This window comes from Capricornis sumatraensis, chromosome 2 (genome assembly GCF_032405125.1).
Source record: "Capricornis sumatraensis isolate serow.1 chromosome 2, serow.2, whole genome shotgun sequence".
Taxonomy (NCBI): domain Eukaryota; kingdom Metazoa; phylum Chordata; class Mammalia; order Artiodactyla; family Bovidae; genus Capricornis; species Capricornis sumatraensis.
In genome coordinates this window covers 3399423-3415213 of record NC_091070.1, presented here as the reverse complement: position 1 = coordinate 3415213, position 15791 = coordinate 3399423, and the positions used below count along the sequence as shown (strand labels likewise).

General features: G+C 41.7%; 1 protein-coding gene across 2 annotated transcripts in view; it reads right to left on the bottom strand.

The window, feature by feature from the left end:
• Window positions 1-503: 503 nt before the first annotated feature.
• Window positions 504-15791, bottom strand: part of GALC (galactosylceramidase) — a 55352-nt gene continuing 40064 nt past the window's right edge. For both annotated transcript variants that reach the window (XM_068964558.1, XM_068964560.1), the window contains 7 exons: window positions 15657-15746; window positions 14857-14943; window positions 12688-12838; window positions 11270-11450; window positions 5685-5848; window positions 4263-4339; window positions 504-2286 (listed from right to left, as the gene is read on the bottom strand). In XM_068964558.1, the coding sequence (XP_068820659.1) occupies window positions 2140-2286; window positions 4263-4339; window positions 5685-5848; window positions 11270-11450; window positions 12688-12838; window positions 14857-14943; window positions 15657-15746 (897 nt within the window). In that variant the 3' untranslated portion in view covers window positions 504-2139. The remainder of the gene's footprint in view (window positions 2287-4262; window positions 4340-5684; window positions 5849-11269; window positions 11451-12687; window positions 12839-14856; window positions 14944-15656; window positions 15747-15791) is intronic.

Genomic DNA, 15791 nt, shown 5'->3' with positions numbered 1-15791 from the left:
GCTATAGACTTGGAGAAAATCTACAAAATACATATCTGAGTTTAGAAAACAATTGCACCTGAAATGTATAGAGACCTCTTACAAGTCAATAATAAGACAAGGAACCATATTTTTTAAACAAGCAAAAGATTTGAACAAACATTTCATGAAAATATATGAAAGAGAAATAAGCCCTTGAAAAGATGCCCAGCAGCTAATGAACCTACTACAGAGTCACAAGAAAGGGTTAAAATTAAAAATAATAATAATAGGAAGCACTGACAAGAATGTAGAGCAACTGAAATTCTCAAACATTTCTAATGGGAGTATAAAATCATACAATTAACTTGGAAATGTTTGACAGCTTCTTATAAAGTTGAACACACACTTCCCAATAGGATCTAGCAATTTCACTTCTTGGCATTTACCCAGAAAAAATGAAAGCATACGTCCACACAAAAGCTTGTACTCGAATGTTCATAACAGTTTTATTTGTAATTCTAAAAGCTGGGGGGACAACTTGTGATATACCCCCTCAATGGAGCAAATCACTGATATACATAGGACATAAACAAATGTCAAAAACTTCATGATAAGTAAAAGAAATCATTCATAAAAGAGTACAAAGTGTACGATACCATTTTTATAATGTTTTAGAACAAAGAAAACTTATCAATAGTGACAGAAATCAGACCAGTGATTGCCTGGGAGCAGGGTGGGGTGAGGGCAAATGACTGCACAGGTATAAGAGAACTTTCTGGAGTGACGAAACTGTTTGATATCTTGGTTTATCCATTTACCAAGACTCACTGAACTGTACACTTAAAATGCAAACATTTTACTATATGTAAATTACACCTCAATAAAGTTAATTTTAAAAAATATGTAGTGACCTAAACTGGAAATCACTTAGACTGGTTTTAATTAAAAATTTTTCCTCTGTAACTTGATTTATTCTAAGATTTAGTTTCTTGTCTCTAATGGTAATACAAAACTTCATGTTGGTTTAGCCTACATTAAATCATTATAAATTCCAAAACTGTAGAATTAGTTCAATGAACTTTTAAACCTTAATTATAAAAAAAAAATTATTTTATCCACATGAATAACTGGTTTGCTTCAAGGGGGTACACTAATGATTAGATATAAATTATAATGCATGAGAAACATTCTCACCTACACTTAAACATATTTGTACTTCAATTAAATACATACTTCTAACCACAACAAAATATTAGAGGATGCTCCAGTCCTATAAACCAGCAAAAGGTTAGGTGATCATCTATCTTCCAGGCACAAGGAGACAGAAGTATTCATTCGTTACTTTAGTTTGTCACCAGTGCCAGAAGAGAAGTCAGACCAGAAAGGCACAATGAAATCAAACGAAAAATGTGCTACAATTCTACCTTTGGACCCACTAACTGCACTGGCTACATGCCAGGGAGCTTTCTTCCTCCTTCTAGCCACGTGGGAAAACGTTCACACAGTTGTAAGGGTCACAAGACTAAAAGCTGGACCCAAAAGAAAAAAAAAAAAAAAATGCAGGTATCCCAATTAATCTGCTAATATTTATTACTATAGAAATATCTTTAGAGGTAGTTATTAATGAGCTATTTTTCAAATCATCTCACTCATCATAATTCAAAAATATATCACTTTAAAAAGGAAAAGAAAAAAATACTTTCAGAGTGCAGGTGTAACATGTTGGAGTGGTTCCCACACAGCAGAACTTCCAGGGTCTTCAGCTTCCTATGAGGCAGCGTGGCCCGCGATGGGGACACGCAGTCAGCGTGAACAGACACATCGCTGTCCGAGCGAGTGCTGGCCATCTGCACGGGCAAGTGTGATGGCAAAAGCCACCTCGGCATTAGCACGAGGCATCGGGGTCTCAACACCCTAACCACTCCCAAGGATGGGACCCGCGTACTTCGTGTCCTATGTATGGGACACGTCAGGTCATGTTAAAGCTGCATCTGTTTCCCCTTGGAATTAGTTCTAAAATAATCTTCAAGAGGATCAGCAAAAATATATTTTTCTCCCCATTTCCTCTTCATTATTTTTCGCCTCTGAAAGGCTCCTATACTGATCATCAAAACGAGAACTGGCTCTGAACCAAAAGCATAAAGAAGGACAATGCAGTGTCCCACGGCCCTCTATGGATTAGTGCGAGGCTTCCACACGGAAGTTGTCAAACTGCGCAAATTCAAAGGAGTGAGTCCCAATCGCGGCCCAGCCGTTTTCTGGGAAGTTCACAGAGATGTTCTTCCAGAGGGTCTTGCCATTCAGCTTGCCGGAGGAGAAACGACCCTGGAGTGGAGAGAGACACACCCCTTAAGAGACATGGGAAAATGGTCCTCTGAAGCCTGCTGCTCAATGAAAGGGCCACCCACTTAGTGTAGCAAATATTCTTCTCACACAAGACTCATCAAGGCAATAGGGTCCCACAACTTTGAGCAGAAGTTTGAAATGCAGGGGAAGTTTTCTCAAAGGAAATTCTCATCTATTTATATAAACAGTTCCCAAGGCACAAAATCCTCAATATTTCCTGTACTCCCCCAAAATGCTGTAAAATCTGTAGGAATGTAACACTTTTCATAACATCATGATAAAATTGTAAACAAAAGCTCACTAAAATAAAACATATTTCTTATTTACACGTAGTTGCAATTACGGCCTTTTAGCTACCAGCTCTTCAGACAGGACTGCAGGGGCCAAGATGTTTATTTAAGGTCTTCATGAAAGAGAATCAGCCCAGCCAGGAGAAGAGTAATTAACCTTCATTTTATTGTTTTATCCTCATGTACAGAATATCACTTCGAGGTCATATCAAAAGCTCACCCTTATGTTAGGAAAACAGTAAACAGCACTTAAACTGGTGACTGGGAGGGGTGGGGGGAGTGGATGGAAGAAGAGAGAAACACCCACAGGAACAACGCACTGGTCACTGACAGAGAAAGATAAACATAATGCCTTGCTCAGACAGCTGCCCTTCCTACTTAGCTAAGTGCCTGGCACTCAGCTCTTACCATTATTACAGCTTGCTTGCGAGCAAACATTCACAGCACACTCCTTCCGGCCCCATTTAAAACTAGCTAATTTCAAAAGGGTGAAGAGCGAAAGACCCAAAGCGCTGGGCGGAGTCAGAATAAAATCCGCTCTCGAGTCACAACACACGCTTATCATGGAATGGGCCTTCGTTGAACTCTTGTGTTTTATGGCTGCAGACATGGCGACGAGCGATCAGAATCACAGATTTACCAGCGATGCTCAGGCCTGAATTCAAGTTGCCCGACTCCACGTGCAGAGCCACGTACGCTCCCACTACTGCACACCTCACGGCGACCCAGCTCCAGCTCTGCCAGTGCTTGTTGAACCTCTTCCGCCACTGAGGCCCTGGTGACTATTACACTGAGCCCGGGGCTTGCGCACACAAATCCCATTAAGCACAGAAGCTCGTCTCCCCGCCCCGCCCCCGGCATCCGCTGTCCGGTCCTCTGACCGCCGCTCCCACCCGGCCAGTCAGAGGGCGCCCTCCGCTCAGACCTCGGCTCAGTCACCACCTCCAAGAGGCCTTCCCTGGCTGCTATCTGGAGAATCTGGCAGGGAAGCTACTTTATCTCATTATCCCATTTTTACCTTCACAGTTTTATTTGCTTATTTACAGCAGGAGTCAGCCAGCTCTGGCCCACAGCCCAGCCACCTATTTTTATAAATTCAGTGGAACACAGCCACCCCCGTTCATCCACCTACTGTCAAAGGCTCCATTCTCCCTACAAAAGCAGAGCTGAAGAACTGCAAAGTACATCACAGGGCGCTCAAGGCCTAAAATAGTTCCCTCTTTGGCCCTTTACAGGAAAAAAAAAAAAAAACTTAATAAGTCTTGTCCCAGAAGAACAGAGGCTCTGAGAGAGCAGGAACCTTGCCTGTCTAGTTCACTACTATATCCCTAGTATTTAGAACAGTACATATAGTAGACACTTGATAAAAATGTGTCGAGTGAAAAAAAATAAAAATCATCTAACTCTCAAACAGCCCACAGAGCTTACTTCCATTTTAAAGATAAGGACGCAGAGGTTCACCAGTTGGGGTGAAGTAACCCAGACCCACGCTAGCATCCCAAGGACTGGCGGTTTGCTGGCATCACGGCAGCTTCTCTACCTGTTCCCCACTGCTTATCACACTTTCCCCACCTCATGTGATAACATAAAATGTTAAGAAAAAAAAAAAAAAAAGACACAAGAAAAGAACATTTTACCTCCAGAACTGGGATCGGCAATACTTACATTCAGAGTTAAAGTGAGTGTATACCATTTTTTTGCTGTAACATCAGCATGTCCTAAACTATAGATGATCCATCCAGCTGTAACACAAAAAGATTATCCTAGTTGGCATATTTTAAATCTAAATCACCGAATCCCAGAACTAACTGGGGGTTCCTGGCTGCATCCGTATGCAGTGAAGTCGGTCATAAGAAAGATCGACATTTCCAAGATTTAAATCTACAACTGATTTGAAACAAAAAACACCCTTCATTGAGGAATGCACCCAACATGCAGAGATCCTGCCCTGAGCCATATACAATACATGAGCTCCCAAGAGAAGGAAGCAGGGCACATGATGCCTTAGCGTGTTTATTCAGGTCTGTATATACAGCTGATCGGACCAAATATGGAAGATAAGCAGGAACAGTCAAAAAACTACCGTAAGATTTCCAGGTAGTGTAACTGACTACAAGGTAATATTAATTGCATTAGAGAATTAGAAAATAATGTCGATTTTTGAATGTGTTATATTTGAATGCCTGACAGAAACTCAGGATGAGATGTCCAATGGGCAGTTTAAGACACAGGGCAGTGGGGACTGAAGACAGAGATTTAAATCTCTGGTTCCACTACCTCATTTTGAGACCTTCAGCAAATCAGTTAACCTCTCTGGCACTCTCTTTTAGATTGGAAAATGCGAGGTACCTTCCAGCCCAGCCATGCTATGAGTATGCAATTTCTATTCTAATATCCTTATTACCTACTCTCTCGTTAACTTCTATTTTATCATTGGAGCCCTTTAACCTAAGGAAGAAGCAAAGGGGGAAAACAATAGGAGAGAAGACTTTTTATTAATGCAGGATGAAAGTCAAGAGAGTTTGAATCAGAAAGAGTCGCCAATAAGATCTAGTTTCAACAGAGTGGTGTGTACCCAAACCAAAGTGAAGTGGGTGGAATTCAACTTGAACAGATTCTAAGTACCTATTCTAGATAAAATACTATTATACATAAGACAGAGACTGTTAAGATGAATAATAAAGTCAAGCTGTTTTCAAGTTATTGACTAAATTAGGAAATAGGGTATCTCCATTTTAAGCAAGTTAATTCTTCCCTTTATATTTCCATAAGCACACCAGCAACATTCTTATAGTTCTGCTTTTTTTTAAATTTCCTGAGTATTCTCTCCTTACCCCCCACACAGCCAGCTCAAGGCTACAATACCCGAGAGACTTTGCACAATTTCCTCTTTCACTGAGCTGCCTCTGTACTAATTAATTAACACTATAATTTGGAATCGTTTGGCGTTTGCTTACACATGTTGAATCTCTTCCCAATTAGATGCTCAAACATGGTGAGGTATTTCATTGCTCCCATAGGTAAAAAGCAGACACTCACAGCAACATATCACACAGTAAATGACGTGCCACAGAAGAATGCACTTACCTAGATCGCCTGTGACTCTGTAGGTTCCATTTGCAAAAATCCAGAAGAAAATCCCCCTGGCGCTTCTAATCAAACTACCACCTTTATTGACTCTTCCAGCAATGAACACGCCTCCCTTCTCAGGGGTCTCTATGTACACATCACACTTTATAGTCAGATTGGACCTGCAGAATCAGAGTGTTAGTGCTTTTAATTATGTCGTTTCAGATGCAGCACCAGCGGCTCACTGCACAGCCACATGCTTCCCAACGTCTAACTGAGGGAAGGATGTGTTTCGCTAAGTCCATATTAATAGCAGGCATGGGCGTCAAGAATCTTCACCAATAATGGTTTTAAATTTCACATGACTAAAGTCAAGTCATTTCACTGCCTCTTTAAAATGACTTACTATTGGAAAATAATATTTATTGTTTTCAAGTTTCCTAAGAATATATTTCCTGTATTTCTATAATAAAATAACTTCTTACTCTAAGAATATAATAAGAATCCATTTTTTTCTAGGAATACATAAAAGACAGGTTTCCACGTAAGTCTGAGCAAAAAAGTTTATTATTTACATCAGCAAGGAGAAGCAGTGAAGGCTACGTATTAGGAGCCTCTGGGGAAAGTTACTTTGAGGCTCATTTTTACATTTAACCCTAACAAGACTTAAAAATGACAGGAGAAAGATCTAACATCATTTTCTCTGTCAAGTCAGAGTCAACTCTCCCTTAACTCTGCAGCAGGCGTTCTCAGACTTGAGCCTCATGGAAGTCACCCTGGGGGGCGTGTCTGATTCCGCCTGCCAGCCCCACTCTCAGGGTCTGACTCGGCAGGTATAGGGTGGCCCCTTGAACCAGCATGTCTAACAGACTGCCAGGTGACGCTGATGTTGCAGGTCCAGGAACCTCACTCTGAGAACCATTTTCCCCTGTAGGGTATCTCTGTCTATGAAGAGGCAATAACAGCCGGGTTTTGGCAGTGCTGACTGACAGAGTATATCAAAGGAGGGGAAAGATTCAGCCAACCAGGAGCTAACAGGCCATCATCAATGAGCTCTCCTCCAGGCTTCCTTTCACAAACGCTACCGGATTTCTTTTGCAGTGATTTGTTGCTGTTTAGCTGCTAAGTTGTGTCCAACTCTTTGTGACCCCAAGAACCGCAGCCCACCACGCTTCCCTGTCCATGGAATTCTCCAGGCAAGACTACTGGAGTGGGTTGCCATCGCCTTCTCAAGGGATCTTCCTGACTCAGGGATCAAACCCGGGTCTCTGCATTGGCAGGCAGACTCTTTACAGCTGAGTCACCAGGGAAGCCCACAGTCACCCCAGTCCAACATGACCTCTGAAAACAATTCCCCTCCTACTCAAATTTTAAGTGCAAATGGGAAAGAATTAGCTTGCACACAGCCAAGCAATGAAGCAAGCAATTTATCTAAAACTAAGAATGCCAAGAAATACATTTTTTGAAATGGGGAGAAACTGGATCTAGAATTATGTGCCTTTTACATTTCTCATCACTGAATTTTGCACAGGGCAATGTTACTTTGTAAAGGAAAACATAAAAAAGAAGCACCTACAACAGGTACATAACCATCAGGGAAATCCTAATTTAATCATTTAATCAAAGCTGGGCTACTTTACGGGAAGACCAAGTGCTAAGTAACTAGAGCCCAGTCTCTCTTGTATGGCCCCCCCTGCAGAGAGTGCTCTTCTCTGTGCAGATCACCACCAGCATGAGACCACCTGGGACCGGACTGGCTCCTCAAATCCCCTACCTCTCTGCCGGTTCATCAGAACCTGTCAGCACCATAAACTCATTCTATTTAGTGCGACAGTGAGAGAAGATCAAATGTTTTCTTTTTTTACATCACATTCCATAATAAATTATTCTTGCATCAGAACTTACAGGCAATTTTACAGATAAGGAATAAAATAGAATAAAAATTTGGCTTCATCTTCCACAGTCATAACCTCTCAGAAGTGCTGAGAGAATAAAAACCAGCCAACATATTAAGCAAATTTGATCAAAAGGATTCAGAGTTCAGGTCTGTTCAAAAAAAGATAATTTTGTGATTGTCCTCAGATCCCAGCCAAAGCTTACTAATAAGATGAAAGTTTGAAGTAGCTTTGGGAAAGTCCACCCTCTATAATCAAATTACTGTGCTAACACTTAACTAAATCTAAATGTGAGGGAGAAGGCAATGGCACCCCACTCCAGTACTCTTGCCTGGAAAATCCCATGGATGGAGGAGCCTGGTGGGCTGCAGTCCATGGGGTTGCTAAGAGTTGGACACGACTGAGCGACTTCACTTTCACTTTTCACTTTCATGCATTGGAGAAGGAAATGGCAACCCACTCCAGTATTCTTGCCTGGAGAATCCCAGGGACAGCAGAGCCTGGTGGGCTGCCGTCTATGGGGTCGCACAGAGTCGGAAACAACTGAAGCGACTTAGCAGCAGCAGCAGCAGCAAATGTGAGGGAAATTCTGTCCTAAACACAGTTCAAAAAACTGACGGCACCCTGCATGCACAGAGCTGACTGGAACAGCACTCTGGATACACTCTAACTTTCCGTTTCCTGCCCTCAGGGAGAAGACAGTGATTAAAACAAGGCTGTGAGAGGAAGTCCAAGAAGCAGGGGCTACAGCGCAGGACAGACCTGGCCTCTGGCTCTGGTTCTGAATTTAAGAGTATGGGATCTTGAACAATCTTACCCGGACGCCTTAGTTTCCCAGTCTGCAAGGTAGGCAGAGTGCTGCCTTCAGCATAAAGCAGCCATCGGAAGCACAGACCAGTGTTCAGTGTTACCCAGCTTTCATTCCCTCCACTCCCTGCAATAAACCGGCATCCCAGCCGAGGACAGAAATGAATGTGGGATGCGTGTGCGTCTCTCAACAGCTCTGGCTCCCCTGCACCCAGAATAGGATAATGAGAAACAACACAAAGTAAACAGGATGAGAGCAAATTTTACAAGGTTGTGGAATCAGGCCCGGAAGTGTGGATCGGGTTAGGCAGCAGGCGGGGGTCGCGGTGTGTTCCTGAGCAGCGAAACGACAGGAGGAGTGGGGAGCTAAGAAGGACGGAAGCAGTCCTCTCTCAACGCGCGCAACTGAGGCTTTCTGGTTCTTTTTCTTTCAGAATATGCCACTCTTTCCTTCTCTCCCCACTTCACTTCATCCTCCCCTTCCCTACCTCCTTCCCCACTGCAATAGTAAAGATTGAGTACTGCTATGTAAATACTGCAAAACCTTCAAAGTTACCAAGAGTTTTGGTTAATCCTTGGATGGTGTTCTGTATCATCTCTCCATTAAAATGAAATTCTCTCAACTTTTCCAGATTCTCAGCCAGAAACAAAACATTTGGGGTTCAGAGAGAACTTCATGTAGAATATTCACAGGCATGGGAGATAAGCATTGCCCCTCAAAGTATCTATGGCGGCTGGCTTCCAGACTAGTGGTCAAAATATAACAGGGCCCATCCCTTAGACAAATAAACTCAGTCACCTGTCTTACAATAAGACCATTAGCAAAAAAAAAGAAAAAAAAGGAAATCACAAAGCCCACTTACATGACCAGAATATCCAGATAAAGTGTCAAGTACAGAGATCAAATTGCCAATATCCATTGGATCATCAAGAAAGCAAGAAAGCTCTTGAAAAAACCATCTACTTCTGCTTTATTGACTATGCCAAAGCCTTTGACAGTGTGGATCACAACAAACTGTGGAAAATTCTGAAAGAGATGGGAATACCAGACCACCTTACCAGCCTCCCTGAGAAATCTGTATGCAGGTCAAGAAGCAACAGTTAGAACTGGACATGGAACAACAGACTGGTTCCAAATTGGGAAAGGGGTACGTCAAGGCTGTATATTGTCACCCTGCTTATTTAACTTATATGCAGAGTACATCATGTGAAATGCCAGGCTGAATAAAGTGCAAGCTAGAATCAAGATTGTCAGGAGAAGAGGAACTAAAGAGCCTCTTGAGAAAGTGAAAGAGGAGGGTGAAAAAGTTAGCTTAAAGCTCAACATTCAGAAAACTAAGATCATGGCATCCGGTCCCATCACTTCATGGCAAATAGAGGGGGAAACAATGGAAACACGGAGAGACTTTATTTTCTTGGGCTCCAAAATCCCTGAAGATGGTGACCGCGGCCATGAAGTTAAAAGACACTCACTCCTTGGAAGAAAAGCTATGACCAACCTAGATGGCATATTAAAAAGCAGAGACATTACTTTGCCAACAAAGGACCTTCCAGTCAAAGCTATGGTTTTTCCAGTAGTCATGTGTGGATGTGAGAGCTGAACTATAAAGAAAGCTGAGCACAGAAGAACTGATGTTTTTGAACTGTGGTGTTGGAAAAGACTCTTGAGAGTCCCTTGGACTGCAAGGAGATCAAACCAGTCAATACTAAAGGAAATCAGTCTTGAGTGTTCATTGGAAGGACTGATGTTGAAGCTGAAATTCCAATACTTTGGCCACCTGATGCGAGGAACTGACTCACTGGGAAAGACCCTGATGCTGGGAAAGATTGAAGGTGGGAGGAGAAGGGGATGACAGAGGATGAGATGATTGGATGGCATCATTGACTCGATGGACATAAGTTTGAGTGAACTCTGGCAGTTGGTGATAGACAGGGAGGCCTTGTGTGCTGCAGTCCATTGGGCTGCAGAGAGTTGGACACGACTGAGCGACTGAACTGAACTGAACAGAGATGCTGGTATAAACAGTATTTCTGTTGTATAAAAAGATAATCCACCAAAGTTATCCTAAATTAGATAAGAATTCTTTATCCTAATAATTCTTTATGGTGCTATAATGGTTCCAGAAACTTTGGATAACTGAAAGTTTCTCAAGACTTATATCAGAGCTTGTGACTAGAACTGCATTTTATAACACAGATTAAGGCTCTGCAGAAGGGATAAAGACTTCCTGCAGCATTCCTCAAAGAAACAATTCAAGGCTCTCTTCCAAATTATCTTCCCTTCCCTGTCCGACTTCCAGGCTACAGATATGGCTATTTTGTGACTTCGCATTAATAGTTACTATCACTAAGCCTGAAATGCTTGTATTTTATGTCTCACGGTGGAAGTATACTAGTTAAATTCACTAGACAACTGAACGATGATTTGCTTTTTACTATTGCCATCTACTGTCATTTTGTAAACAGATTTTGCACAAAGGCTAAAACAGTGTAATTCAAGTATGGGTCCAGCAGGTGGCAACACCAGATCAACACATCAACTCTCCAGCAAAAAAAAAAAAAAAAAAAAAAAAAAGCTTAAAAACAACATGCATATCACAAAGTCTGCTTATGCATAAATTTTAAATTATAATTGGGGCCAAAGCCCTCAGATTTCACATTAAAACCAATCTTATCCTGCCACAATTACTATTAAATTGGGGAAATCTGAGGGAAGGACACTGAACAACAGGAAAACGACTGGCTGGTTTGCGCCCACTGTGGTATTCAACGGTTATCACAGGCCTGTTAGGCTCCTGGACAAGGAGAGCTGTTGTGGAGTCCTGGCTTCAGAAGGTACCCGATGACATTACAAGGTTATTTCGCCAGATCTACGGTAAAGATAAGGTCAGTTTTACATACCATGTGTAATCCCCGATAACGCTGATGGTGTTGAACGCATCGGCAGCCCACGTGATGGGCCTCTGATTGAGGACCTGCCGCAGTGTGAAGCGATGGTCTCCGGGGTCTTCCATATTCACGTAGTATTCAAACACCCCGGTCTGGTCAGCAAAATTTGGAGCTTCACTAAAAAACGGGTAATCTGTTCAGAACACAATAAATTGAGTGTTGAGTTATCAAATCCTTACAGCATCTCTCCTCTCTAATGTTTTCTGGTCCATTCTGATATACCTTTGAAAAGTTTTAAATAGGCAAATGATATTTTTTATCGTTGTTGTCGCTAAGTCGTGTCCAACTCTTTGCGACCCCATGAACTGCAGCATGCCAAACTGCCCATGGGATTTCCCAGGCAAGAACACTGGAGCGGGTTGTCATTTCCTTCTCTAGGGGATGTTCCCGACCCGGGATCGAGCCCCTATCTCCTGCATTGGCAGGCAGATTCTTGAACACTGAGCTACCGAGGAAATGATACTTATAAATAGTCAAAGGGTAGGGTTAGGTAATTAAAGAGCTACTGACTTTATGTCATCCTTATTAAATATCAATACGATCAGTCTGACACACAGACTTTACATATTCAATCCATGCAAATGCTTAAGAGGAAAGATCCTGAGTTCAGGAACACGCAGACCTGGCTTCAAAGTCCAGCTCAGTCAGTTCCCCACGCAAGCTGTTTAACTGCCCTGACTTCCAAGTTTTCACTGGTATGAAAGTGGTATGCACTCAGTAGAAACTGTACCTCAAATTTTGGATTTTGATGAGCACACCCTCTCACACTGCCTCTGCGGGCGGTGGCAGTGAGTAGCAAAAAGCCACAGTGCCGTCAGCCACACAATCTCGAGGGTAAACAACAGAGTCACTGAGCGCCATTCTGGACCCTGACGGCCATCCTGGGCTCCCTTTCTTTACAGCATCGGGAGCGACAGGAGACGCGCCACACCTTGTTGGGCTTTGTGTTAGAGGGTTCTGCCCAACTGCTGGGCCACGTAGGTGTTTGGGGCACACTGAAGGTAGGCTAGGCTGAGTTAACAGGTTTGGTAGGCGAAGTATATTAAAGTACATGGAGTACAGTTTTGACTTACAGTATTTTCAGCTTATGGTGGGTTTATCAGGACCTACCCTACTGTAAGTTGAGTAAGGTCTGTACAACTTTCATTCCAACAATAACCTCTAAATTTTTTCTGGTACTGAAAATTACAGGGCCCTCAAGCTGTGAGGTTACTTGGAAGCAACAGAGAAATTGGGTTCCTTTTACCACATATTTAGAACTAAATCAGTGTGCTTCTCACAGACCCCGTCTTGCACCAGTTTGATAGGTAGAAATCTATGCATTACTGCTGAAAATGGGAACCAAGTGAAGTATCAGTACAAAGACCTACCAATGTTGAAGTTATCCTCATAGACAGAGGGGAAGCGCTGGGGCTTGGGAGGCGGCGGGAAGCTGCCTTTGCGGCCGGAGGTGAGCGTGGTGAGCGTGAACAGCTCGTCCTCCTGCAGTTCCAGCGTGAAGCTGCCACCGCTGTCGAGCAGCTGAGAGAGAAACGACGCTGTGGTCAAGCCAGGCGCCTCGGCTCATCTCACGTGAGTCAAATAGCTTTTTAAAAAATGAGCTTAAGAAATGCCAAAGTGATTTCTTTTGGAAGTCCCTAATTATTTGTGAATATGCACACTTAATACCAAGGCCCTGGACACCTTTTCTCTTAAGTTCTTTAGAAGACTTTATACAGTTACATTCTAGAAAGGATATTAGGAGAATTTCACTTCATACAAGGAAGAAGGAACAGATGTCCCCCAAATCTGCTTCTATCAGTCTATGCTTTCCATTGGACTGTAAGGTCTTTAGAGCCTGTGTATAAATTCAAAATATGTACCTAAGAGATCTGCTTACTTATTTTTTAGGACTTCACTAAGGTAGAAATATCAGTAAAATCTTACTGTTGACTCAGCTATTAAACACAGAAACCTTACTATTAATTTAAAAAAAAGTCCTATCTACTCATTACATGTTCAATACATATTTCAATTAGCAAACTAGGTTTATGTTTTGGCTATGTAATCTCTTAAAGCCATAATCGCTTCATCTCTAAAATGAGTAGAAAATACATACCACATAGGGCTGTTGTGAGTATTAAATGAGACAATATTCATAAAGTTCTAAGCTCAGTGAGTGACCCAGAAGAAACATTCCCCACATCATAGGTGTCCTACGGCAAATACAAGCCTCTAAAGACAGTGAAAGCTTTTGCATAATTGACATTGGCACTAAATGTATGTTCACTTCATGAAATCTGAGCAGTTCTTCTTTTCTACTTTGAATTAAAGGTGTTTATATCACACCTTTGCTTTAATAAATTGTTGGTCAGATCTATGAAATATCTAATACCATATTCTGTCTTAGGAGTAACCCCAAATGATACATTTTTCTTATGGGAAAATCATTTTCATGATGTTATTTCTAGCAATGTGTCATACAAAAAGTAGACGCTACACTAACTTCATTTATTGATAGTGACCAGTTGAGTCACAGAACATTAATAATTACCAGAAAAAGTAGGTTTGTGTCAATTAGGCAAAGTGATGTGCTTGCATGGACCAATTCAGTCTTTGAAATATTTACTGATAAGAAACCACCATTTACTAAGCTCCACACTAGGCACCTGGGACAAAAAGGCAGGGACCTTTAAGGATGTATAAGGCAGGGACTCAATCATTGAGGCATCCGGTGCAGCAGGGACGTGCTTACTAGGCAAACACACATCCCCAGGTGGCTATGATCCTAAGACTGGTGGGAAGGCTTCAGAGAAAGCCACACTTGGGATGAGTCTTGAAGGATGATAAAAATACAAACAAGGCATCCCAGGAGGAAGAAAAATCGTGTGCAAAGTCACAGAAGTAATTAACTTGGCATACCCATGCTCTGAAAACTGCAAGAAGTTTAGTGTGAGAAGAAAGATCAATTTAGAAGGACAGGCCTCTAGAAAAGAAAGCATTCTTTCACCTCGTGAGGTATTAATGAGGTCACATGTTACACAAGGAATGTAAACTGACAAAATCGTTATGGCCTTTGAGCAAAGGACAGACAAAAGCCAGCTCTGGGAGCAATGTGATGTTTGGGAGAGAGACTTAAACGAGCAAGAGAGAGTTTCTGAAACCCAAGAGAGACCTGATGAGGAACTGAATACGCAGGAGCAGCAGGAATAGAGAATGAGGCCTGGGCAGGAGAACTATGTGGGTGACGCTGTCCGTACTTGATCACTGAGGGTGTTCAAAGAATGGGTGGGAATGACAGTCTCAAATGAGACTCAAATTTCTGACCTGGGCAACCAAGTGATGGTACCGTTCACCAAGACAAACTGAATACCAAGAGCAAACCCATCTACCAAAATATACTTCCTCGAAGGGGACTTCTATTTTTAAAAATGGGGGGGGCAACTTTATCTCTATTATGCTTCAGCCATAAATCAGTTACGAAATTAAAAACTAATTCATTAATCAAATTTCTGTTCCCTACTGCAATGCTCAAACTATAGGAATTTATTTAAAACTACCCATAGAGAATCCAGTTGTTTGAAGAGAAATCTCTCCGATGGTTTTCCAAGTTTGGTATACCACACCTGCAGCTCGGGTATTTGGCTCTGAGGAGGAAACACAAGGAAAGCACTGCTGAGTGATTCACCACCTTCTCCTGGAGGACTTCTAAAACCTGTACCAGCAAGAATGAACCAAGGACAAGGTGCATTCTATTTCTACCTACCAAAAGACCCACCTCAAACCTTAAGCAACCATCATTTCAAAAGTAGGAAGACATTATTCAAGCAGATACTTTATTTCCTACAAACACTGCAGACTTTTGGCAAATGTTAAAAAAGATTGATATCTTTGCTTCAAAAATACTCATTATACCTATATAAAAAGCTTTTTAAGAACTTTCTGGCATTAAAAAACAATGCTTATGCAATTAGTAGAAAGTGCACTGTATATATTTCTGTATTCAAATCTAACAATAGGTAGAAATAACAAGAATTTTGTATCTTTTAATATCGAATGTTGTAAAGAGCAGTGCTGGAAAGCTTCCTCAATTACACAAATGATGCTCTTCCCAAAAGAACAACCTTCTTGCAAGTGACTTTTGTTAGGATTCTTCAAAACCACAAAGAGCATTACCTCCTGGTGGCTTCTGTACTTCCTGACTAAAACCAGTCAGCAAAGAGAAGACACCAAGGCATTTAACAATGCATACGCAAACTCTTAATAGCTTATAATATTTCACTTAAAAACTCCTAGCTCATGATAAAATATATAAACTCTCAAATCAAAACCAAAATAAAAGTTCCACTTATTTACTTACAAAAGAACCCTTAAGATCGAACGTAGCAAACTGATGTGATACATTGAAATAGGGAAGAGGTGGTCGTATACACCGGGAATGTTTATGACTCTAAGGAGAAAAAAAGTCATGTAAGTTATTCAGATAAGACATAGG